This window comes from Acomys minous (assembly GCF_964271855.1).
Source record: "Acomys minous genome assembly, chromosome: 1".
In the NCBI taxonomy this organism is placed as follows: domain Eukaryota; kingdom Metazoa; phylum Chordata; class Mammalia; order Rodentia; family Muridae; genus Acomys; species Acomys minous.
The window spans coordinates 139,204,895-139,229,786 of NC_140483.1; the positions used below are offsets into that span (position 1 = coordinate 139,204,895).

General features: G+C 41.1%; 1 protein-coding gene across 1 annotated transcript in view; it reads left to right on the top strand.

The window, feature by feature from the left end:
* The window catches only part of MDN1 (midasin AAA ATPase 1), a 127,451-nt gene that overhangs the window by 55,950 nt on the left and 46,609 nt on the right, over positions 1-24,892 (top strand). Inside the window, exons 36-53 of the mRNA XM_084789073.1 lie at positions 466-674; positions 1,278-1,400; positions 3,227-3,424; positions 4,652-4,759; positions 5,077-5,265; positions 9,075-9,164; positions 9,249-9,512; positions 9,656-9,917; positions 12,348-12,507; positions 13,185-13,301; positions 14,807-15,015; positions 16,408-16,556; positions 16,817-17,028; positions 17,484-17,704; positions 18,965-19,078; positions 19,568-19,700; positions 20,864-20,979; positions 22,051-22,184. Coding sequence (XP_084645199.1) covers positions 466-674; positions 1,278-1,400; positions 3,227-3,424; positions 4,652-4,759; positions 5,077-5,265; positions 9,075-9,164; positions 9,249-9,512; positions 9,656-9,917; positions 12,348-12,507; positions 13,185-13,301; positions 14,807-15,015; positions 16,408-16,556; positions 16,817-17,028; positions 17,484-17,704; positions 18,965-19,078; positions 19,568-19,700; positions 20,864-20,979; positions 22,051-22,184 — 3,008 coding nt within the window. The remainder of the gene's footprint in view (positions 1-465; positions 675-1,277; positions 1,401-3,226; positions 3,425-4,651; positions 4,760-5,076; positions 5,266-9,074; positions 9,165-9,248; positions 9,513-9,655; positions 9,918-12,347; positions 12,508-13,184; positions 13,302-14,806; positions 15,016-16,407; positions 16,557-16,816; positions 17,029-17,483; positions 17,705-18,964; positions 19,079-19,567; positions 19,701-20,863; positions 20,980-22,050; positions 22,185-24,892) is intronic.

Below are 24,892 nucleotides of genomic sequence, written 5' to 3' on the forward strand. Positions count from 1 at the left end.
CTGGCATGATTACTCATCTCCTGTGGCACTCTTAACAATTATGACTGTTGCTTCCATGTCAGGGTCATCTGTTGTCTTGTCCCTTTCTCTCTGAGTAATAGTTACTGAACACATGAAATGTACAGACGCACAGGGATAGTTACCTACTTACAGAGATTGATCTACTAAGGCTATATAATATTCAAAGTGTACAGCTAGACCTGTATTTGTGGTGTGTGTATGTGTATAGTAAATGGAAAGACGGTTTGCCCTAGGCACAATTGAGAGAAGTATGTTAATGGCTTCAAAATTCCTATAATGCATTTTATAGATCCAAAACTGGCAGAATCATAAAGGAGCGGATCAATATGTTCATTCCAATAATGTTCATGATGCTGACCTACCTGATTGTTAACCTTGGGTTTACAGGCAGATGGGATGTGATTATACTTAGCGTGTGTCTGGCTTTGCTTTTCTTCACTGAAGGACCTATCCTGAATGGGCACAGCACTGCTGACTACGCACTCAGTGCAGGCACCACAGCTATGAATGCCCAGAGGCTCCTACGAGCTGCTAAACTGAACAAGCCCATTCTCCTCGAGGGGTCACCTGGTGTTGGCAAGACAAGTTTGGTGGCTGCATTAGCAAAGGCTTCAGGAAATACTCTAGTTCGAATCAACTTGTCAGAACAGACGGTAAGTTTGGGCTTCCTAAAATGCAGATGAGATAGAGGTCTGAGTCTACTTACAAAAGTTCCGGATGAGAAAGCCTGACCTTCAGCAGCAAAACCATAACATCACAGAAGCGTCCAAACCAAGTCTTCTGTATTCTTCATAGCCCACACTACAGTAGTCTTCCTCTTATTTAGATAGTTTAATTCTAATTTGCCTTTGACAAAGGATTACTCATTTTGGTATGTAATGTACCATTTAATTTTGAAAAATTCATTGGATCTGGGAGCAAGGCCTGGGCATTGTTACTGCTTTGGCTCCTGTTTGTGCTAGAGCACCCCAGTCAGCCTCCAAGGCGAGTCTGGGGTCAGAACAAACCATCTGAGCATGTGTTGAAGGAGATCGCTATTTGATGCTTTAAATCAGAAGTTTCCTGGGCGCCTGCTTAAGAGTGTCAGGAGTGGTTCGGACACCTGGGTTCACTTTCCATCACCACAGGGAAAAGGAGCAGGGACTATTGTATGAGGTCTACTCAAGCATTTATCATTTCAGATTTAGGGTTTTAGGTTCCAGTAGACTTTCCTCTGTTTTGTTTTTATTTGGTAATGACGTGACCTTTTGTTACAGGACATAACTGATCTGTTTGGTGCAGATCTACCTGTTGAGGGCGGCAAAGGTGGAGAGTTTGCCTGGTGTGATGGTCCCTTGTTGGCAGCCTTGAAAGCAGGCCACTGGGTTGTGTTGGATGAGGTGAGTGAGCCTCAGGACCAAGATAAGATCCCAGGTAGCTGAGAAACAGCCAGAAAACCAAACGTGTTAGTGGGGAACCTCGTGGCAAGGAAAGACATGACTAATACAAGGTCCTTTAATTTGTTTACTTGTCAGAAATGTCACTTGGCAGACTGTGCATGCATAAGGGTAATTCAAATTGTTTTCCTTAGTTCCTTCACCAGCATCTACTTCAGATTGAATTTTCACCAGAGAAAAACTACCCTTTGGTTTACTCTCATGTCTCTAGCAGGCTTCTTGCTATATTCACATCTATTTCACAGATGATTTACAATTTGTGTCAACCACTTCAGGTTTTGATAATGCTTCATTTGTATACCCAATGGCACCCCAAAGTATAAAAATTAGTAGATGATCAATGTTAGATATATATTTTATAAATTGCTCATCTGAATCTTTTGGGGGTTATTCATTGGTAATTCAGAAAGTGGCCAGAGGATCAAAGTGATCGAAGTGCTAAACAGAAGAAACTGCATGTGAGTGGCAGTTTCACTGCGCACAGAACTCTCCCCTGGTTCTAGATAACACAGAGGCTTCTATGAGACTCAGTCAGCTGAGTTGCTGCGTGCTGCTCGGGGCAGATACCAAGCAGAGAGATACCCCTGGTTCTAGTGGGGCAAGTCAGAATATCTGTTAGTCAGAAAAAGAGAAAGCTTAGTTAGCTTTAAGCTAAAGGCCACGGTGGCTGTTTTCACACTCGCATCCAGGGATTGCATTGCATTCTGGGCTTGAATACCCACTTCGAGTAACTTTCTATTTGGGAATATCCCAGAGGACTTTGCCATGCTTATAGAAACACGATGAGGTTCTGTTAGAATTAACTAAGGTGATTGCATGCTATTGATTTGCATTCTTCCACTTGACTTCTCTCCCCCCCTCCCCCCCAAGACAGGGTTTCTCTGTGTGGCCTTGGTTGTCCTGGACTCATTTTGTAGACCAGGCTGGCCTTGAACTCAAAGAGATCTGCTTGCCTCTGCCTCACCGAGTGATGGCACAGGCATTCATCACCACCTTCGGCTATGACTTTTTCAGTGTATCTAAAGGCCTGATCTTATATTCATGAACTCTTACAGCATCTTAGGCCTGTATTCAGTTAGCTTTTTTCATTCTTTATGTCCTCATCACAAAGCTGTTGTGAATGTTAACTGTAGATATAACTTGTTGCTATATCACAGCTTTGAAACCTATATGAGGGTTTTGTTCAGTATCTAAGTGTGTTATTACGCAGACCAGTTTAAGTTTACTATAGTACCCATAATGTATGTGAAGATTTTAAAAGCTTTTTAAAAGTTTTGTCTGTATATTTCCTTATCTTGCTTAAACATTTGTACAGGGGTAGGGTAGATGGTTTGGTGTTTAGAGCAGCTGGTGCTCCTTCAGAGGACGGCCAATCAGCTTCCAGTCTTCACTGAGTGGGTCACAACCATCTGTAGCTTCATTTTCACGGAACCCGAGAGCTTCTCCTGGCGTCAGCAGGCATCATGCGCACAAGTGGGGCACATACGTACATGCTAATAAAACACTAATGCACATAAAATAAATAAGTTTAAAAACCCATATACAGGCCCTAATTCATGAATATTCATAGTGTATATATAATTAAAGTTTATATATAATAAAGTTTATACATACCCCAAGTCTTTTACAGTATGTGAGAAATAAAATTTTAGTTTCTCTGACTTCATGAAAACCTATTTCACTTTAGTACCCATACTCAGTTCCTTGTCTTTTGCTGTAGTTGTACACTGAAATAATGAATGAATATTTATAATTTCTCTCCCAAATAGCTTAACCTGGCCTCTCAGTCTGTGCTGGAAGGACTCAATGCTTGTTTTGATCATCGAGGAGAAATCTATGTACCAGAGCTAGGCATGAGCTTTCAAGTTCAGCATGAAAAGACCAGGATTTTTGGTTGTCAAAATCCCTTTAGGCAAGGAGGTGGAAGGAAGGGCTTGCCTAAGTCTTTCCTTAACAGATTCACTCAGGTAAGATTCCTGCTGCTCTAGAAGCCATGGCCACTGTTAGCGTGTCCACTGCGTATATGATAGAGGACCTGCTGAGTGGTCCTCCTTCCCTTTTTATCCTGGGCTGTGTGTTCTGGAGAGCGTGCCGTGTTACCATTTAGAAGACAGGTTATTGCCCTCTTAACATCTTAATACGCTCTGGCATAGAGGCTGGTCATTATTAATTTCAAGTGACACTCTTTTATAAAATTTGATTACAAGTTTTGTGATAAAGGTAATATATTTCAGTTTAATCCCAACACTCGGGAAGCAAAGGCAGTTGGATCTCTGAGTTTGAGGTCAACATGGTCTACATAGTTGAGTTCCAGGACAGCCAGGGCTACATAACATAGTAAGTCTCCAAAAAAACAAAACAAAACAGAAACACAGCAACTGCCTTAATTAAAAATCTAGTAACCTTTTGTCTTTCATTAGCAAAATAAAAAAACGTGTTAAGCTTTTAGTTATTTTTGCAAAGGGGATGTGTTTATATACATGCTTATTTGAGTTGGTCTGTTTCAGTTTGGTTAGTTTAGAATTTTGAAAGTGCCTATAGATGTTAGCTCTAATATCCCTGTTCATTAATGATTAAGACTTTTCTGAGTATCATTTAAAAATGTTTATTGTGCTGGTGGGGTGGCTCAGCAGTAAGGGTCTGGTTTCTCTTGGAGCCTGGTTTGATTCCCAGCACAGTTGTTGATGCTCACAACCATCTGTAACTCCTCTCCAAGGGGATCTGACATCCTCTTCTGATCTCAGTAGGCACCAGGCACACATGTAATGTACAGACATATGTGCAGACAGAACTCTAACACACATAAAATAATAAGATTAATTTTTAAAAGAGAATGTTTATTATGCAACTTGTCAAATATTGAAAAGTTAGATGAATTTGCTAGTGATTGTGTTCATGTTGAGCATCCGGATCTGAGAGTATTTAAGAAAACTTGTAGGAAATAGTTGAAAACAATGCAACTTAAAGTGAGAATTGCACATGTCTCTTTTCCTTGATTTACTAGATAAAGCTTAAGAGCCAAGCCTGTTACCTATATTTTGAAAATTATATAATTTCTCATTATAAGAAAATTCTAAAACTCAATTATTGCTCTTCAGCATTAAGTAGGAATAGCACATAGCATGGTAGGGTAGTCATTTTGTAGTGTTCTCTAGAGAAAAGTGTTGACATTGTGTGATGTTTGGATTTTATAGGTCTTTGTGGATCCCCTTACAGTAGTTGACATGGAATTCATTGCCAGTACTATGTTCCCCGCCATTGACAAAAATACTGTTCAGAAAATGGTAGCTTTTAATAATCATGTAAGTACTAATTTGTATTTTCTTGGCTTTTTTTAACCAGCGTTTTCTCAGGACAAGACTACCAAATTACCAGAATTTTGCAAGTTGGTACTGGGCTGTGTGCTACCCTTTTGCTAGCTATGTCCTTTCTATATTGTGGGGCATAGCAGTAATGCTTGCAGGGTCCTCTTGGCATTTGGAAGTTTAGGCTAGGAGAGCCATTTGAATTAAACCTATTAATTCCCATTTTAGATCCCATATGTATTTGTAGTACATTGCTAGTACAAATTGCAGTGCCTGATAGGATATGCTTTTCAATAAGAATGTTTTATTTCTAGATTGATCATGAAGTGACTGTTGAGAAGAAATGGGGGCAAAAAGGGGGCCCCTGGGAATTCAACCTCCGAGACCTTTTCCGCTGGTGTCAGTTGATGCTGACTGACCAGTCTCCTGGCCGTTATGATCCTAGTCAGCATGTGTTTCTAGTTTATGGTGAGAGAATGAGAACCAGGGAAGACAAAGAAAAAGTGAGTCTCATATTTCATTTCATTTATCTTTCTTTCTAAAAACTAATTCCTTCTTAATATAGAAAAAACAAAAAACACCGGAAAGTCAGAAGTTTCTAGGACGTAGGAAGCATTCCCCTATCCTAACAGTTTTGAACCTAGGCATTTTGCATTCTTTAAAAGATTGTATTCCTTTTATGAATATGAGTGTTCTATCTACAGGCCAGAAGAGGGCATCATATCATATTATAGATTGTTGTGAGCCACCATCTGGTTGCTGGGAATTGAATCCAGGACCTTTAGAAGAGCAGCCTTAACTCCTGAACCATCTCTCCAACCCTGGCAATTTGCATTTGTGTTTCTAATTCCCCAAACTCACACACCTTAGATCAGAATTGGCAGGATTTGCTTGGTTTCTGTTTCTAGCATGATGAAAATGGAAACAGTATTGTCTTACAATAATGAGCAGCTTGGCTTTCACCTGCTTTCTAGGTACAAACAAGGGCACTGCTGTTAATCAGCAGATCAGGATTTTCTGTGGTTTTGTTGTTAGGTTCTTAAATAAGTGTCAACTTATAATGTATTTTATCTAGAAAGCTGTAAGTAGATGTAAAGAGAAGATAATTTGTATCTAAATGAAGTATAACTGCATTTGTTGTTTTTGTTTTGTTTTGTTTTGTTTTGTTTTTCAAGACAGGGTTTCTCTGTGTAGCCTTGGCTGTACTAGACTTGCTTTGTAGACCAGGCTGGCCCTGAACTCACAGTGATCCGCCTGCCTCTGCCTCCTGAGTGCTGGGATTAAAGGTATTGGCCACCACACCCAGCGTAACTGCATTTGTAAAGAGAATAAGACACTAGCGTTCCTGGCTTACAGAGTTGTAGTCATGTCTACTTCTCTCCTCTAATAGAGATTGTACTGTGTTGCCCAAACTGATGAAAGTGCCAGGACTCATGTGAGCTTCCCACTTCAGCCTCTGCCAAGATTACAGGCATGTTCCACCATGCCTTGTTCTTGTGCATTTGGGGTTATGGTAAAGACTCCTTAAATCTCAAAACGTGTGTACAAAGTACCACTGGACCTTTCCAAGGAGGTGCCATGTGTCATTTGAAGAGTCTTGAGCTAACAGAAGCAGTTGATAGCGTGGGCACAGTTGATGGCTCAGTGGCGAAGAGTTTGGATTCTAGCACTCAACATAGCAGGCAGCCATGCTCCCACACACACCTGTAGCCCCAGCACTGAGTGGAGAACAGGTGGCCACTGCCGCCGCCAGCTTTGCTACAAAACAGGAGTTGTAGGTTGTGGAATGTGACAGGGGAAGACAGTGACACCTCTTGGCCTCTGCAGAAGTACCTCACACCTCCCTTCTCACCATTTCCTCATTTCCCTAGTCTCCCACACACGTATGAAGGAAGTGAATTGGTGCACGTGCGTGTTTATGTGTTAGAAGCAGTAACTCCTTTGGGGAAATGTGAATGAAGTAAGTCAGAGCACACATGAATGTTATACCCTTCTTCCTGGTTTGCCCAAATCCATGTTTATGTAGTATTAAGAACCTAGGCAAATGCTGATAGCTTACTGATTTCCTACAAAATAGCTTTCGGTCTTGGAGCAGGAAAAAATGTTCAGCAAGTATATTTTGACTGTTCCGTTGTTCCATGATTCCATAGCATTAGCTAGTAGTTTAATTTTTTGTTTCACAATTTGAGCATCTCTGAAAACACAAAGTCAGCGAAATGCAACAAAAGCTGCAATACTCTTAAGTGGAAGATTCCACACCTAACCTTACATGGAAAGTTAGTCAAAACACAGACATACATAATAGCTGGTTGGTGGTGCTAGTGCATGCCTTTCATCTCAACAGTCAGGCGGGTGGATCTCAAGTTAGAGGCCTACCTGGTCTACATAATGAGTTTCAGAATAGCCAGGATTCCACAGTGAAGCCATGTCCCAAAAGACCCACAGGCATACTTGCCTTTAATCCAAGCTTTCAGGAGGCAGAAGCATGTTTGCGTGGTCTACGTAGAGAGGTTCAGGCCAGTCAGGGCTACATGGTGTGATACAATCTCAAAAAGGAAACTATGGGCATGCTAACAATATAAAATCATTGTAATGCTAGGTGTTTAGGGCTTAGTTGATACCTGAGTGAATCATATTAACCAGCTGTATTGTGTACATGCAAAATAAAGAACTGGACATTTGGAGTATTTCTGGTCACAGGCACTTTAGATATTGAACACTCAGCCTACAGTATTGTTTGGAACCATGATATTGACTGGTTTTCACGTGGCTTGCTGTGGTCTGAGGAGAGTTTCTACATACCTCCATTTCAGGATTGCTATAATTGATGAAGTTAGGGGGTTTAAATGAAAGATGATGAAAAGTAAAAGTAGTGAACATTGAAGTATGAAAGAGCTGGATAAACTGAATTTGACTTAAGAACAAACAAACTAGCTAGACAGTGAGTTTTTAATATTGGCTCTTTCAGGGAAACGATAGTGGGAGCTGTCAGCCAGGCTCCTGGAGAAGAGATGTGTGACAGCTATGCTGGGTTCATGCCACTCAAGATTTTACTTATAGAGTTTCCCTTAATTTTTATTTTCTGAGTTTCCTACACAATTATAAGACTATTGATGCTTTTCAACTTGATACAATTTTGGGGGTAATTCTGGTTTCTCTTCTTCCTGTGTGCTAGCTAGTATTTTAATGCCCTGTGCCCATTTCTCACTAACTTCTTAGGCTTCAAAAAGAAACCAGTATAGAGAATTGATAGAAACTTTCTTAGATGAATAATTAAATAATATAAAGTGGAAATGATAGTTATTCTGCAGGGCGCTAAAGGGTAGAAGTAGTCTCTGCCTGTCTCTAATGTAGTGCTCTGGCTGGTACACGTTTTCTCATAATCTTGAGGGCAGCACCAATATTTTTAAGAGGGTTTTTTTGTTTTTAAGATGTATTTATTTATTAAATATACAGTGTTCTGCCTGCATGTACACCTGCAGGGCAGAAGAGGGCACCAGATCTCATTATAGATGGTTGTGAGCCACCATGTGATTGCTGGGAATTGAACTCAGAACCTCTGGAAGAGCAGCCAGTGCTCTTAACCTCTGAGCCATCTCCAGCCCTAGCACCAATATTTTTATGAAGTGAAAGCAAGTGTTTTTTCTCAAGATTTTCCATAGCGCCCATGGCTTGATTTTAATTTATCCTATAATTTCACTGTAATCTGAAGTAATATGAGGTCATGTAACTACTACTTAGTTTTAACTTTATGTGCATGGATGTTTTGCCTGCATGTATATCTACATGATGTGCATGGCTGGTGCCCACCAAGGCAAGAAGAAGGCATTTGATTCCCTATAACTGAAGGAACAGACAGTTGTGAGCTGCCATGTGTATGCTAAGAATCAATCCTGGGTCTTGAAGAGCAGCCAGTATTCTGAATCACTGAGCCATCTGTCTGGCCCCATTACTCGGTTCTTGATCTCAGGTTACTTTTGTTGTTAATATAGTTTGTGCTTTTTTGTTTTGGATCGTAACACTGAATCTTGATGTGTCTGAGACTGAACTAGCACTGACTGTGTGGCCCAGACTTGCCATTCATCTGTTCTTCCTGCCTTATCCTCCAATGCTGGCAATATAGGTATGTGCTACAGTGCCCAGCCTTACTCTGTGATGCTTATAAGAGAAAACTCGAAAGGAAAGGGAAGCATTTGCTAGTATTGTCTGAATGCAGTGACTTGTCACTGTGCTTGTTCTCTAAGAGTGTGCATTTCAGCACCGTGTAAGAACTTAGAACAACTCACATTCTCAGTGCTGTGTCTTCCTTTAGGTCATCGCCGTGTTTAAGGATGTGTTTGCTTCCAGTTCCAAGCCATACACGGGAACTAGACTGTTTCATATCACTCCCTATGATGTTCAGGTAAAGAGACTGGACTAGTCCTTGTCCCTGACACTTCCACGCCTGCTTCTGTCTCCCTATACATGACTATTGTGTTTTCTTCAGATTGGCTACTCAGTCCTTTCTCGCAGAAGCTATGTTCCTCATCCATCCCGCCGGCCCCTGTCACTCCTACACCAGTCGTTCCAGTGTCTAGAACCCATCATGAAGTGTGTGCAGATGAACTGGATGGTCATCCTTGTGGGGCCAGCCTCTGTGGGCAAGAGCAGCCTGGTCCAGCTTCTGGCGCACCTTACTGGCCACACCTTAAAGATCATGGCTATGAATAGTGCAATGGATACTACTGAGCTTCTAGGAGGGTTTGAGCAGGTATCTGGTGTTCTTTTACATTGTCAGGCATGACATACTAAACTTGTGGCCTGGCTGTGGAGGTTTTTGTTTTAGTGGTGACTGCTTACAACAGGATCTTCTCACCTCCGCCAATGGCTTTTGATGTGCTCTGGAAATTTTAGGTTGATATCATCCGACCTTGGAGACGGCTACTTGAGAAGATAGAGCGTACTGTCAGGGTCCTGCTGAGGGATAGTCTTCTCATCAATGCTGATGATGCGGAAGTAGTGTTGAGAGCCTGGAGCCATTTCTTCCTGACATACAAACCAAAATGTCTTGGTGAAGATGGCAGAAGTGTCACTATGGAGATTGTCAACAAACTGGAAGCAGTATTACTGCTTATGCAGAGACTCAATAATAAAATCAACTCATACTCCAAAGCAGGTATGTGGATAGATGCATCCATCGCACACTGAGCATTGCTCATATTGTGTCTGTTGATAGGAATATATTTGTGAATGCCATGTCATATTTTTTAAAACATGTAATGTGTATTACTCAAAATTTGAATGTTTACTTCAAAAGTAAAATGCTGAGAAAGGATTTCAGATTGGTGACACTGAAAAGGCAGATATGAAAATAACTGGTTACCAAGCTCAGTTCTTCACTTCATGTTTATTCAGCTATGGATCAATCCATTATCTCGCATAGCAAGTATGATTTGTTCTGGATTTTGTTGTTGTTTTGTTTTGTTTTATTTAGTTTTCTTTAACTAGTATTTCCCCACAAAATAAGCATTTTCATTGTTCCCTGTATGTCTAAATCTGACTTAGATGTTAGGCACTGACTTTTAAGTTCTGAAGTCCTACATTTATTTTATGTTTTAAGTCTGTTGGACTTTTCTTAGTAGGTAATAAATTGCCCATGGATTTTTTTTTTTCCCTCACAACAAAAATCACATTTTTTATTTACAAAGGCCAGAGTGGGCGCTGGGAGTAAGAGAAGGAAAGGGCAGGCATGTCTGAACTGTTCGGCCCCTTTCCTATGGGTTATTTTAATCTTTTAAAAATAATTTTTAAGCCTTTCAGGGCTGGGGAGGATGAACATTTCCTCCTGTTACATGACCCTGAAGAGTCTCACTTGATGGGTGCTATATGTAGTTGCTGAGGTCTCTACTCTGCCCGGTGGGTACTGAAAAGAGACCCAGGCTTATTGTAGCCCAGTAATTGCTAGTGCAGCAGTCTGTGTGCAGATGATTTTTATACTGATGGTGCAGGGTTACTTAGCCACAGGCACATTGTCCTCCAAGGCTTCAGGCCCTTCTCTGAGAAGCCCTCCCTTCATGTGTCCTGCTGCTCTTTCTACTTGCCCTCAGTGAGGCGCCTGGCATCTTGGTTTCTCACTCCTCTTTTGTAGCTTCCTACAAAAGCTAATTCATCTTGGTTTTTACCTCCCGGCTCTCAGGTACACAGTATTGTGCTAGCTCTTACTCTATCATGTTTTCTTCTTAGTTTTCAAATTACAATTGGGAGCTTAGCCAGGCATGTGGATCATGCCTGTAATCCCAGCACTCAGGGAGGCAGAGGCAGGGAAATTTCTATGAGTTCAAGGCCAGCCTGGTCTACAAAGCAAGTCCAGGACAGCCAAGGCTACACAGAGAAACCCTGTCTCAAAAAAAAACCAAAGAAAGGTGGGGTGAGGACCTTATGTCTATTCTCATGGCTCAAAGCAGAATTCAGTGTAACATAGTTTCTAACAAAAACGACTACTTGAAAAATTCTAGACAAGGGCTGTTAGTGTTAAACTATAAAGTATTTGTGAGATCTATCTATAGGTAGATGAATGCATAGATTTTAGTGTCATTACTTATACTTTGCCAGTTTACAGCTCTTTTGTTTGTTTTGTTTTGGTTTTTGGAGGCAGGGTTTCTCTGTGTGGCTTTGTCTGTCCTGGACTTCGTTTGTAGACTAGGCTGGCCTCGAACTCACAGATCCACCTGCTCCTGTCTCTCCAAGTGGCGGGCTTACAAGCATGTGCTACTGCGCCTGACTCAGCTTTTATCTAGCTCTTTAATATAAAAAGTTTACATGATTATTAATATTGATTTATAATTTTAGTATAATCAATGGTTACTCCTTAACCAGCTTTACACCCAGATAACCACACAGAGAGGCTAGAATCTTTTTAATTAACCTGTAGCACAATCCTGTGCAGTAATTACTCTATCCTAACCCTCCAAGCTCATACAGTTTCCTCCCATCCAGATTTTCCATATTGTACTTGCTTTTTACTCATCTTCTAGGTCTGGTTCATTCCTCCTGGTATTTCCGGGTCCTCTCCATATGCATACCTGTTTCCTGTCTCCTCTTCCTCCTCCCCTCACTGCACCAGGATATCCTACTCTATTCTGTTTTGCTCAGCATTGCTTAGTTGGTCTTTATTGACAATGCAGAGAACAAATGGTGACATGTTTACCCAAACTTGAGACGGAAGATACTTAGAGTAAACATCACAATGCAATGTCTGAATTGATACCAGAGAGTGGGGTAGAGAAATCAGCACTTGAATGAACAAGGGTAAACTGTACACAGTCCACAAGAACATTATGCTATCAATAAAATTATAATGGATAACAGACTTTATTCGTGCAGTATTTGAAAAATTGAAAAACACGAAAATTATTCACCAGAACCAACCTGAGTATGTAGCTATTAATTTGGAAAGTGATTGAAACTGTTTGTCTATCCCAAACATAATTTTATTATCTGTGCTTAAACAAGTATTAGGCTACCTGGGGTTCTTCTGGGTAGGAGGCTGAGGTACCTTGCTTTAACATTGACTACTGGATGCTTCTTATTCTCTGTAACATTACAGACTTTGCCAAGCTTGTTGAAGATTTCCAAAATTTCGGGGTGAAGCTTCTGCAGTCAGCCAATGGCCGGAGTCATGGCAGCTTTGAATGGGTTGACAGCATGTTAGTTCAAGCCCTGAAATCTGGAGACTGGCTTCTGATGGACAATGTAAACTTCTGCAAGTAAGAACTGTTCCTCAGGATCATGAGTGGAACTGACTGAAACTTATGTTTGTTAATTGTAAAGACTCACACTGAGGTTTTGTGGTTTTGACCTATTGGCTTTCTCACCTATTAGACTACTGTGTGCTGACCAGTCTAGGTTGGTCATGAGATGACTGATGTAAAGGCTAACAAAATTGGGTTGCTTGTCTATACAATATTAGGCCTTGTAACATCAAACAAAGATTTTTTTTTTTGAAATACAGGATCTGATATAAGCAAACAGTAAATATGTATCACTAATGGCCACAGTCCATATTACTTTTTAACCTACTATGAGAAAAAGTACAAGTAGGAAATTGCTATAACAGAAGCTGTTTTTTAAGTAATAGCTTCTCTTCTTGGAGCTTTTTTTCTGGATGTTTTTCATTTGAAATCCAGTTACCTTCAGTATATTTGATAATTTTAAAGGGAGAGCTATGTGATGCTTTTTCCATGTTTCATTTACTCAGCAAACGTGTGTACTTTTATAAAGCTATGTGCCTCGGGGAATAACGAAAGGGAGTTGACTCTTAGAAGAGCTCGGTCTCTGAAAGAGTGATCTCTGGAAGGAGAGTGGGTCCATAGGCAAGTGCAGACTTGGGCAGGAGTGGTAGAGTTAAGGCAGCGTGTCAGCCTGAATTTGACTCTCTGTGCAGTCCATCAGTGCTGGATCGTCTGAATGCCTTGCTCGAACCTGGAGGTGTCCTCACCATTAACGAGAGAGGAATGGCAGATGGATCCGCTTCCACAGTGACACCAAATCCCAGTTTCAGGTATGTAAATAAAGAATTTGGTGGCTTCAGAAACAAAGGCAGACGTTGACTAGCACTTGTTTGTAAACTGCACCACCTTCTGAGAAGACCACCTGTTCATTCTGTTAGAGTGTGGCTATTAAGGCCCTACTGATTGCCAAGTACTTGATAGGCTTTGAGGACAGCAGAATGCAAAAAGAAGTGAGGTCTTTCTCCAGGCTGACAGTAAGGTGTAGAAGGCAGTCACAGTCCTTTAGAGAGAAGAAGATGTGGCTTGTGTTAGTAGTGCAAGGGGAAGGAGTCACATAGGCGGAACTTGTGAGTTAAGGGAAAGAAACGAGGATAGTGTCTCTGGTTTTGGCTGGAGTAATTGGGCAAATGAAAAGCTGTATATTGAGAAGGGGAACACTGACAGAAGAGCAAGTTTAGTATTGAACAGCCCGCCAGAAGTCCGTTCTTTTGCTACTAACATAAGTAGAGATGTCAGATAGCACATATGTGACACAGATGTCACATATGAGGATGTGGAGGCACATTGACAAAGAAAAATTGACTCTTGAAGAGTTGGGCTGCCTAGATTTATGTCAGCTTGATACCAACTAGTCATCTTAGAAAAAGATAACCTCAACTTTAAAAAGTATCCTCACCACATTGTCCTGTGGGCAAGTTTGTACTGCATTTTCTTAATTGGTTGGTGTGGTGTTGCTGCTCCTGGTCAGGTGGTCCTGCATACTATAAGTAAGCAGGCTGAAGCAAGCTGCAGTCCTCTCTGCATTAGCTCCTGCCTCTGGGTTCCTGGCCTGCTTTAGTTACCTTCTAACTCCCTTAGATGAGGGCCTGTGAATGACATGGAACTGTAAGCTGAATAAACCCTCATGGTGCTTTTTCACAGAAGTGGGAAAACCTCACTAAGACCATGGTTCACTGCTCTCTGCTCTATGTGGATGGATCAGAATAACGAATTAGCATGGCCTGAGTTGGGGGAATATCGGAAAGCAAGGCTTTCTAAGTTCTTGGCATAATTCCTTACAAAGGCCAGTTGATAGCTGAGCACTGGCACATGCCTTTGTCCCAGCATTCAGGAGGCAAAGGAAGGAGGATCTCTGTAAGTTTGAGGACAGCCAGGGCTACATAGAGAAACCCTGTCTCCAAAAGCTGAAGGGGGCGCAGTGCAGTATATGAGGATGGAGAAATGGCTCAGTGGTTACAGCTTCTGCAGAAGTCTAACACCCATATTGGACCCCTCATAACTAAACTCCAGCTTCAGTGGATCAGACAGCCTCTTTCGGACTCTGCAAACACCCACACACAGGTGCCCAAACAGAAGTAGGTGTAGAGACACCGATTCACAGGTGTGTTGACATGTTAAAAAAGAGGTGCAGGTAATAGTATCACATACTGAAGTGGCATTATCTTCAATGGATTCCCTGTAGGTGAGCAACATATAACTTGCTTATAACAATTTATTACACTGGGACTTGACTTTTCTCACTCCTTCTAAATTGTCTTTATTTCCTCTTTATTAGGCTTTTTCTCTCCATGGATCCTGTTCATGGAGAAATTTCTCGAGCAATGAGGAATCGTGGACTTGAACTCTACATTTCAGGAGAAGAGGATGGGAGCATCCTAGATAACCTGGATTTGAAAGTTCTGCTGCACAGCCTTGGGTTGGTGGGTGACAGTGTGTGTAACATCCTCCTGGCACTGAACACAGAGGTCCAGAGCATTGTTAGAGGTAGGTTTTTTGCTTGTGGGCCTTTGCAGTTTTAGTCCTATAAAAATTCATGTTGGTCCATTGGATCTGCAGTCTAGGAGTTCTCACATTTGCTATACATGAAATAAAATCATCAGGAAAGCATGTTTATGTCCAGATACTTCAAGAAATGGAGTTCTGAGCCAGGAGTGGTTGCGTACTCCTTAATCCCAGCATTCGGGAGGCAGAGGCAGGCAGAGGCAGGCAGATTCCTGTGAGTGTGAGGCCAGCCTGGTTGACAGAGTGAATCCAGGACAGCCAGGACTACACAGAGAAACCCTGTCTCAAAAAAGCAAATGACAACAACAACAAAAAAAAGCAAAGGAACAAAGAAATGGAGCTGTGCTCATCTGGGGCCACGTAGCTATCAATGTTAAGTCTCTTAAGGAGTTACAGAGGTGGGTCACCACATACGGGTGCTTGTTCTTCCAAAGACTGTCTTTGAATTCCCAGCACCCTGTCAGTGGACTTGTTCCAGCTCCAGGGAGTCTAACGCCCTTTTCTGGCTTCCTTCGACACCCAAACTCGGTGCACAGACTCAGAGACAAAATTGGTAATGGCTATGTGCTCCTGCTGAGTAAATCTGCTTTATGCTATGAGATTGAAGTGCTTTGCCTTTGTGTCTCCTGGGTCATCATTGCCTTTATAAAAGGTTGAAATAAGGTAGAAACTTTGAGTTGACACAGTTCTAATTTTTGTCATTGTTTCCTATGTTAAAAGGATGAGTAGTAATAAATGAAATGCTATATACTGGATAATGGCTATGTGCTGGGTACAGTTCTGCTCTGCAAGCACATTTCCCAGTCATAGATGAGGCTTAATGAGTTGATAACTGTCAGAATTAGTTAATAATGACAGTTGGGGTTTCACAGTAGGCCTATTAAACCCTTGGTCTTTTGTAGGTTGCACTCATTTTGCCATCCTTGGTGTATGTCAGCTTGAGGTTAAATATACATGTGACACTGTGAAAGAGTTCTCAGACACTGCAGGAAGCTGAAAAATAAAAAGGGAATGCTGATGAGGTTAGGGTATGAGTGTTGGGCATCTGTGTACCCTCAGGAGACCCAGTTCTCAAGCAAATGTATGGTTAGAAGATGGATGTAAGGGCATTGTTACCAGGTTTTGTTTTGTTTTAAGTTTCTTTATTTAATGGTCCTCCCTGTATGTCTGTGTGAAGATGTCAGATCCCCTACAACTGGAATTACAGGTAGTTGTGAACCTGCATATGGGTGCTGGGAATTGAACATGGGTCATTTTGGAAGAGCAGACAGTGCACTTTAACCGCTGAACCATCTCTCTGGCCTCATATTTATCAGTGGTTATCAAACGTTTAGAAGACTGTTGGTCACACATGGCAATGTTTTATCTTTATAGGTTCTCCAATGTCACCTGTTTCCACTCTCAGTCAGGCAGCCATACTCATGGTGCAGTACCTGCAGCGAGGGCTGAGTTTAGACAAAGCCTTTTTTGAAGCATGCTGGCAAGTGTACGTCTGCTCTCAGCATTCAGCATCAAACCGGAAGGTACTGTGAACATTTCACACCACTGTCCAAGCTGTAACACTGAGATAGAGGAAATTACCATAGAGGATAGCAACTTCTATGAAAGTTGACCACTATTTTGTTCCAGTTAAAGTTTGGTGTTGAGGTACTTTTCTGGAAATGTTTCTTTTCTGACACATAGGCAAAGCAATTTAACTGATGATAACATTAAAGAGTGTGTCTGAGAATTGTTCACAGATAGCTGTGTGAGCCCTGCATTCCCTGTGTTTCACATTCTACAGCTTGTGCAGGCTTTGCTGGAGCATCACACTTCATCTCTGCAAACTCGGGAGACCTGGGGACGCTCCATTCTTGCCGCAGGGCTCTGGCCAGATTCTGTGCCTTCTGCTCTCCATGCAACGGAAGACTCTAGCCTCTCTGTTGTCCGAAGTGACGGGCAGATTCTGGCATACTGCCTCAACAGGAAAAGCCTGACAACTAGCAGCTGGACGAGGTGAGCAGAGCCTGCAGTGTGTTCTCTTGATAGATTTTGCTTTTGCTGAGAATGGCAAACACACTGTAGTCAGCCCAGCACTTAGTATCTAGCCATCACATGTTTACTGCTGTTTTGTTGTTGTTGTTATCATCATCATTGTTACTATCAGTATTTAGAAGTCTTATGTAGAAGTAGATCCTTCTAGACTGATGAACCAGACATTCTGGCTCTGGCTGTTACAGACTGTTATATGCTCATACAAAGCAACCAATCAGACTAGGGATGGAATCCAGGCAGCGCCTGTGTCATGCTGAGCATGTTTCTGTCAGTCAACTGTACACCATCCCTAAGTATATATTTCAGCTGGCTTTTGTCTTTGCTTTTTGGTTTTGTTTTCATTACCTTTGGTTTGTTTTATTTTGTTTTTACCATGTAAAAGACTGTTCTAACTTTTCTCACTCTGTGAGTTCCAGGAGTCAGCCTCTTACTTTGCAAGACTTAGAGAACATAATGCAGACAGGTAGCCCTGAGAACCTGACTTTCAGCGCAGAGAAAGTGGATACTTCCTGGCTCGATGAACCAGAGGTCTTAGCCATGGCTGTTAAATTGCTCATAGAGAGAGCAACCAATCAGGATTGGATGCTCAGAGTTAAGTGGCTTTGTCATTTAGCCAAGAACATACCACCGGGGCTTGGTAAGTAGCAAGCTTGAAGGGATGGAGAGGGTTTACATACATTTCCCTTGTGTGAGAGCCTCAGCAGACATGCTAATCTGTGACTACACTGCTGAAATTACAGCAAACAAAATCATAAAATTGTGTGACATTGCATTGTTTATACAGCTGTTAAATTAAGGAGATGTCTGCACCTCATTTATCAGGAGATGAATTTCAGGGCCCGTCTTCCTTTTCAGTTTAGAAGGAAAATGCATTGTATCATATTACTTTATAGCTAGACATTTGTCTTTTTTTCTGTATAAACATTTTCTCTGGGAACAGTGTTGTTTTTGATAATTCATTTTCCTTTAAGAATCCTGATCTGTTTTTTGTTTGTTTGAGACAGGGTCTCACTATGTAGCTCTGGCTGGTCTAGAACTCAAAAAATGTCACCATCATTTAATCCCAAGTGCTGGGATTAAAAATATGCACCATTGTGCCTGGCCCCAATCCTTTCCATATTGGTACTACTAGGTACTAATTTAATTTGTCACTTATTCAAAAAACAGGGAAAAGATAGTAATAATAAAAATACACTGCAAAATATAGGACATAGAATTTGTTAGTAATGGGTAATTCACATGCCTTCTAAGCAAAGTGGGAGCTCCAAGGAGACAGGGGGATGCCTGAGGCTTGTTGGACTCCAGACAAACAAGAGACCCATTTCAAAGGAGGTAGGTGGTTCTGAGCACCCAAAATTGTCCTGCAGCTTTCCCATGCACGGATGCAGCTGCACACACACCCATTAAAATTATGTCAACCTGGCCAGTGGTGGCTCACACCTTTAATTTCAGCACTTAGGAAGCAGAGGCAAGCAGATCTTTGTGAGTTTGAGGCCAGCCTGGTCCAACAGAATGAGTGCTAGGATAGCCAGGGCTTCACAGAAAAACCCTGTCTCAAAAAAAACAAACAAACAAGCAAAACATGTCAGCCTTAGTAATTGAATGTATATGAACCCTTGTGTTTCCTAAGAACTTAAAATTAAGCCAATGAATAAGTCTCTTGTTTAGTGCCAGTGGTAAGTATTTATAGAGGGAATTTGTGATGTTTTGTCTGTATTGTTTTATATCATTGCCACTAGCCAGAGAGTAATGCAGATGAACAGGACATAAAACCCTTGAAGTTGAATAACCTCTACACTCCAGCGCGTCATTTCCCCTAGCCACAATTCAGTCACTCTGTACATTCAGTCTACTGCTTCTCTGTTCTCACCAGTGCAAAATACCTCTCCTTCCACAGAGTCAGTGCAGATTGATCTGGAAGCCAGTGCCACTGCTCTGAGGAATTTCTACTCAAATTCCCTCTCAGCTGGAGTCCGTAATGTCTGGAAAATATTACAGACAAATACAACAGGTGTGTACCTGCTTTTGGTTTCTGTCTCTGAAAACTTCAGGGAAAGAGCTTTACAGCTCCCACTGTCACTACAGTTTTCCAGAGACTAAATACAGGCAGAAACAAGCTGACCTTCAGAACTGTTGTTGGTCTGCTATCTGCTGTCTGAAGGGAGTTCAAGAATAATGGGGCACGAGACGGACGCTGGGAGTGTGGAGATGGCACTCGCCCTGTTAGAGGACGACTAGTAGAAAATGAGGAAATGTAAGACTTTCTTTCTGTGTGGTCTCTTCCAATTTGAAGATTCATTTGTTTACAATATATTAAAGAGCTTTCAGCCTTTAATAATGGTAAGAGTTAGCTTTCAGTATTTCTTCATTTGATAATTATTTAGTTATTTGAAAGCTGGGATCACATGTCCACACCCACAGGAAATAGTGAAAATATTCAACTAAGGCTTACTAAGTCAGGCATGTTAGTTATTTCATTCTTTTCTTTTTCCTTAACTAGATGACTTTGTGATCCCCCTGGACCCCCGGTGGAATATGCAAGCTTTGGACATCCTTAGGAATTCAGGAGACTTGGACCCACAAGCACACCAGTCTGAACAGCTCTTTGCCCTCTTAGAATCAGTTGCAAACAAGTAGGTGAAGCCTGTGGCTCTAGACACTTTCTCTCATAGTCTTTTCTGTTGCATGTCAAATACACGTTATGTGGGCTTTACACAAACAGTAGGTGTTAGATGGCGATGTGTTCACTTAGCATTAGTGGTGGCCTTTACTTTAAAGCTACTCTCTGGATTTCTGCTGGTGGGTCTTAGAAACCTCCCATTATCTTTTCACTCTCTCACATGTGTCTGCTTTAGTTTTTCATCCTCAGATATAGCATACAGGTACCACTCCTGCAACTTAAGTAAACACACGTGTGAATATACATAGGCTAATACATTTTCCCTCATTTCTTAGTGCATTTCTCTTTTTGCCAGATAAGATTTTTGGTTCGGTTTGGTTTTTTTTTTTTACCCATTAATTGGCCGTTAGTATGATATTTTAAAATAAATGTATAATTGGAGCACAGTATTATCACATGAAGGTATGTTGATAATGAACATGTGATTTTTTTTATATAATTTTCATAAAGCGAGGCCATGAGTATGAATGTCTTTATACTCTAGGCACCCCCGTGCTCCCTGCTCGTATGCATAGTTACGGTTACTGTCACATTATGGCAGAGGGGGGTCCAGCAGTTTTCTTTCTTATTTTTTTTTTCCTTTAATATATGTGTGTGCGTGTGTGTGTTTTGGGTTTTGTTTTTGGTGGTTTGTTTTTGTTTTTTTAATGTGCTTTGATGTTTTGCGTGTGTGAGGATGTCAGATCTCCTAGAACTGGAGTTACAGTTGTGAGTTGCTGTGTGGGTGCTGAGAATTGAACCCTGGTCCTCTGGAAGAGCACCCAGTGCTCTTAACTACTGAGCCATCTCTCCAGCTCTATCCAGTAGTCTTCTTAATGCCAGGGTTCACCACCCATCATCTTTGTACCCTTTCCCTCTAGCCCAGCAAGGACAGAAGAGGAATGGGCTAGGGGTAGGGATGGGTGCTCCGGGTTCCAAGTGTTTCTGGGCCTGTGGCATGGCTCTGTGGTAGAATATTTATTTACCTAGTTTGTGGACTGCCCTGAGTTTGGTCCCAGGACTACACAGGTCCCTTACCACCCACCCCCCAAAACAAAACAAAACAAAACAGACCACAACTTCATTAACTCAAGAGAGGTTCTATTAACTGGTAAGAATTTTTGACTCTCATTCCAGGACAATTGTCTATCTTGACCGGGAGAAGAGGATTTTCACCGAAGCAAATTTGCTGTCTGTTGGTGGTAAAAAGTTAAGAAACAGTGTTTTGAGAATGTCTTTTGAGTTCCATAAAGGTAAAACATTTTCCTTTTTACAGTCTGGTTATGCTGTTGCTAGAGTTAGGAGGTATCCTCAGGAACCGCTGCTTTCAGATTTCCTGTTCACTTGCTGGCCTGAGATGAAATGTGCCCCTTACTCAGTACTGATGAGTGGCATTTGCTGAACATGCACTATGCCAGGTGCTCTGCGAAGTGCTTGACCCTCGGATGCTAAGCAGGTTCTTACCTCGTACACACTAGAAACCAGAGACACAGAAGAAGTTCTAGATTGCATATTTAGCAAGGTGCAGAGCTAGAACTTCAAAAGCAGGTTTCCTGGCGCAGGGACTGTCTGTTTGGAAGCATTTGGTTGGATGGGAGCCAGAGATTCTCTCTTTCTTAGTTTTTGTAGACCAAAAAGCACCTATGCCATTTAGAAAAGGGCTATGTGAAAGTATAAAGATTTTAAAAGTTCATTTTTGTCAATTTAATAAGTGAATCATTTGAGAGGAAACCTAAATTAGGCCCAAGGGCAAGTCTAAGGGGCATTTTCTAGAGGGACTGTGAACTGAGAGCTGTACTCATTACTTTTGGTCCTGGTGTTTTATTCAGCGGTAGGCACCCTGAGAAACTATCTAAGAGAAACCATGCGCCCTGGCTTCAGTGTTTTGTTTTTGGTTGATTTTTAAAAATTACATATACATGCATCTATACGTACATATTTTGCTTGCATATATGCATGTGTACCACATGACTTCTGGTGCCTTTGCGGGTCAGAAGACAGTATCAGATCCCATGGAGATGGAGCTACAGCCAAGCAAATCAGCTGCCATATGGCTGCTGGACCCTAAGTCCTCTGAAAAAGCAGGGGGGAAAAGCAAAAACTTCTTTTATAGCATTTTTCACTAGGACATTATTTATTTACATCATAGGTATTACATACCTAATCTGCAAATTTTCATAATATATACAAAACATGCTTTTTTAGTAGACCTTTGTATTAGAGGTAATAAAGTCTAGATTATAATTTACTTTGGAAATGTTTAGGAATTAACTCTAATGTGATGTTCTTGGTTTTTTGTTTGTTTGTTTAATGTCAACTCTAAGATCCAGAGAGCTGTCACAGCCTGCCCCATGAAATTGTGGCCAATCTTGCTGCTTTTTTTGAATTTATTGATGCACTAGTCCTGCTCTGGGTACAGTCTCCCCAAGGTGTGCTTCCTGATGCCCACATCAGTAAGGTGAGGCAGTGCTCTGACCTTCAGGGTTTTTAGAGTGCATTTCGACATTCATATGCTTGTAAAACTGTTACAGCAATCAAAATAGTAAGATACCTATTCTCATCTATAAAGGTTTCCTTGTGTCCTTTTGTATTTCTTTCTTGTCTTTACCTGTAATCATGTGGCCATTGAATGGTATTTGTATATAAAAAAATCTTTGTTCTGGTTAGTTGATTTGGAGATGTGTCTTAGTTACTGTTCTATTATTGTGACAGACACCATGACCAAAGCAACTTTTAAAAGAAAACATTTACCTCGAGGCCTGCTTATAGTTCTAGAGGGTGAGTCCATGACCATCATGGTGGGAAGCACAGCAGCAGGCAGCCAGGCACGGCACTGCAGCAGTTAGCTGGGTGGTCACATCTTATCCATAAGTAGCAAGCAGAAATAGAATGAGCCTGAGCCTGGCTTGGGCTTTTGAGATGTCAAAGCCCACTCTCAGTGACACACCTCTCAACAAGGCCACACCTCCCAGTCCAACTTACGTAGTCCACCACCCAGGGACCAAGCATTCAAATACGGGAGCCTGTGGGGCCATTCTCACTTGAGCCAACACAAGCTAAATGTAGTAGTAGTGTGTTCATTTTTATGTATGAGTAATACTTCTAGAAATGGTTTATATTTATCCCCTTATTAGTTGTACGTTTGAGCTTTACAATTATATTCTAATTTATCCAAGCTTTCTTATATATCATTGTCATTTTAATTACAGTTTACTCTTATAAATCTAGTAAAACTTTTTACTCGAAGGACTCATTACCCTTAAAGATGATCAAAAACTACAGAAAGGTTTTGTTTTTATTGTTGTATTCTGTCAATATTAGGGACCACTTAGGAAGTGACACAAAGAATATATATAGTCTGTTAGCATGAATGATACGTTTTAATAAAAGTAACCATTTTTCCAAATGGAAATTGGTACAAAGAGTGAAACGACTATAACCAGTCCCTTCACAAGAAAAGGCTGGGTTTCGTGGCTGCCTCTCCAGTTAGTCTCATGGTTTCATGTTGGTATTTACCTTTATAAAGTACAACTAGCCTCATAGGAGGTTGAAAAGGAAATAGTACCACTTCCAACAGGAATGTTTGTGGTGGCACTTGATACCCATGACAGAGGTTTGGCTAGCCTGTGAAACACCGGTATTGAACTTCTCTGTAGTACATTACTGAGCTAGTTTTACCCATGTGTTTATATTGGTAATTTGGAAATGTTGTTCGTGAATTGTTGTACTTTGCCCTATAAGTAAAAAGTCACAAGTTTTATTAGAAAAACTTAAATTTGTTGATCTCTTGGTTTTGCTTGAGAGCTCTAGTTTTGTTATTAAAAACAAATTCACTTCCCCCTCTGTATGTCCTACCTGGTTTCACATCCACAGACTGAACTAACTTTAGGTCCAAAATAATACCTTTTTTTTTTTCCCTTTCTTGTTCTGCTTTGGCTATTTAGTGAATTGGGAGCTGGTGTTGGCTGTTTTCCCCCTCAAAAAAACTGTTTCTATACTGAACATGTACGGACCTTGTTTGCTTGTTTTGTCATTCTTATTTCCCTCTTTTAAGATTTATTTATTTTTATTTTGTATCAGTGACTATTTTGCTTGCATGTATATATTTATACTGTTAGTGTGCCTGATGCCTGTGGGGGCCAGAAGAAGGAACCAGATCCTCTAGAACTGTAGCCTCCACGTAGGTGCTGGGGCCTGGGCCAGAGCCCTTAGAACTGTAGCCTCCACGTAGGTGCTGGGGCCTGGGCCTCTGCAAGAGTAGCAAGTGCTCTTAAGCACTAAATCCTCATCTCTTCAGCCAGCTGCCCTTGTTTGTGAATACACTGTAACAAGTTTTGCATAGCATTTACATTGTATTATGTCTTACCAGGAAAAGTTTAGCTTATACTTAAAGATACCTGTAGACAAGCATGCTAATTTACATAAGAGATTAAAGATATGTGTAGACAAACATGCTAATTTACATAGGAGATTGAAGATATGGGTACACAAACATGCTAATTTACATAAAAGACTAGAGTCTAGAAGAAATCCTTAGAACGTGAACTGAGTGAAGAACAATTATATTTCAAATATTTGTTGCTGTCTTATTTTTTCCCTTTGGTACCCTCCAGCTCCCCCCACCCCCAGTTTGGAACTGAACCCAGAACTTGATGCATGGTGAGCAAGTGCTGTACCACTGAGCTAAACTAACCCCTAGCCTCCAAATTATTTTTCTCAAAGAGAAAGGTTTACTTTGTGTATGTTCAGTATGACTTCTGCTTCCAGTTACATAATTAGTTTGTCTTTTTTCTTTTAATCATTTCTTTGTATCATTATTTTAAAATTCAGTTCATTAAAGTAAATAACATGCTATGAAAATAGCTTTAACCTCACAAACCTTCTAAAGGTAACCGTTAAAGGGAGAGAAAAAAAAAAGTAGTGAGGCCATTTGTAAGACAGAAACTATGCTAACTAATTATAACAGTTGAATTTTATAAATGCATGAGGTAGTAGATGAGGCTCCACATATAGAGTCCAGGAGAGCTGGACAGTTGTTTGAGCAGCCGCTGTTGGGAAGGTGCAAATGGAGGTACCAGTGAAGGAACTCACAGGAAGCACCACAGTTACTAGTCAGTGGGGAGCAAGTGCAAAAGGGAAGTCATGACACCAGTGACCCCTACCCCA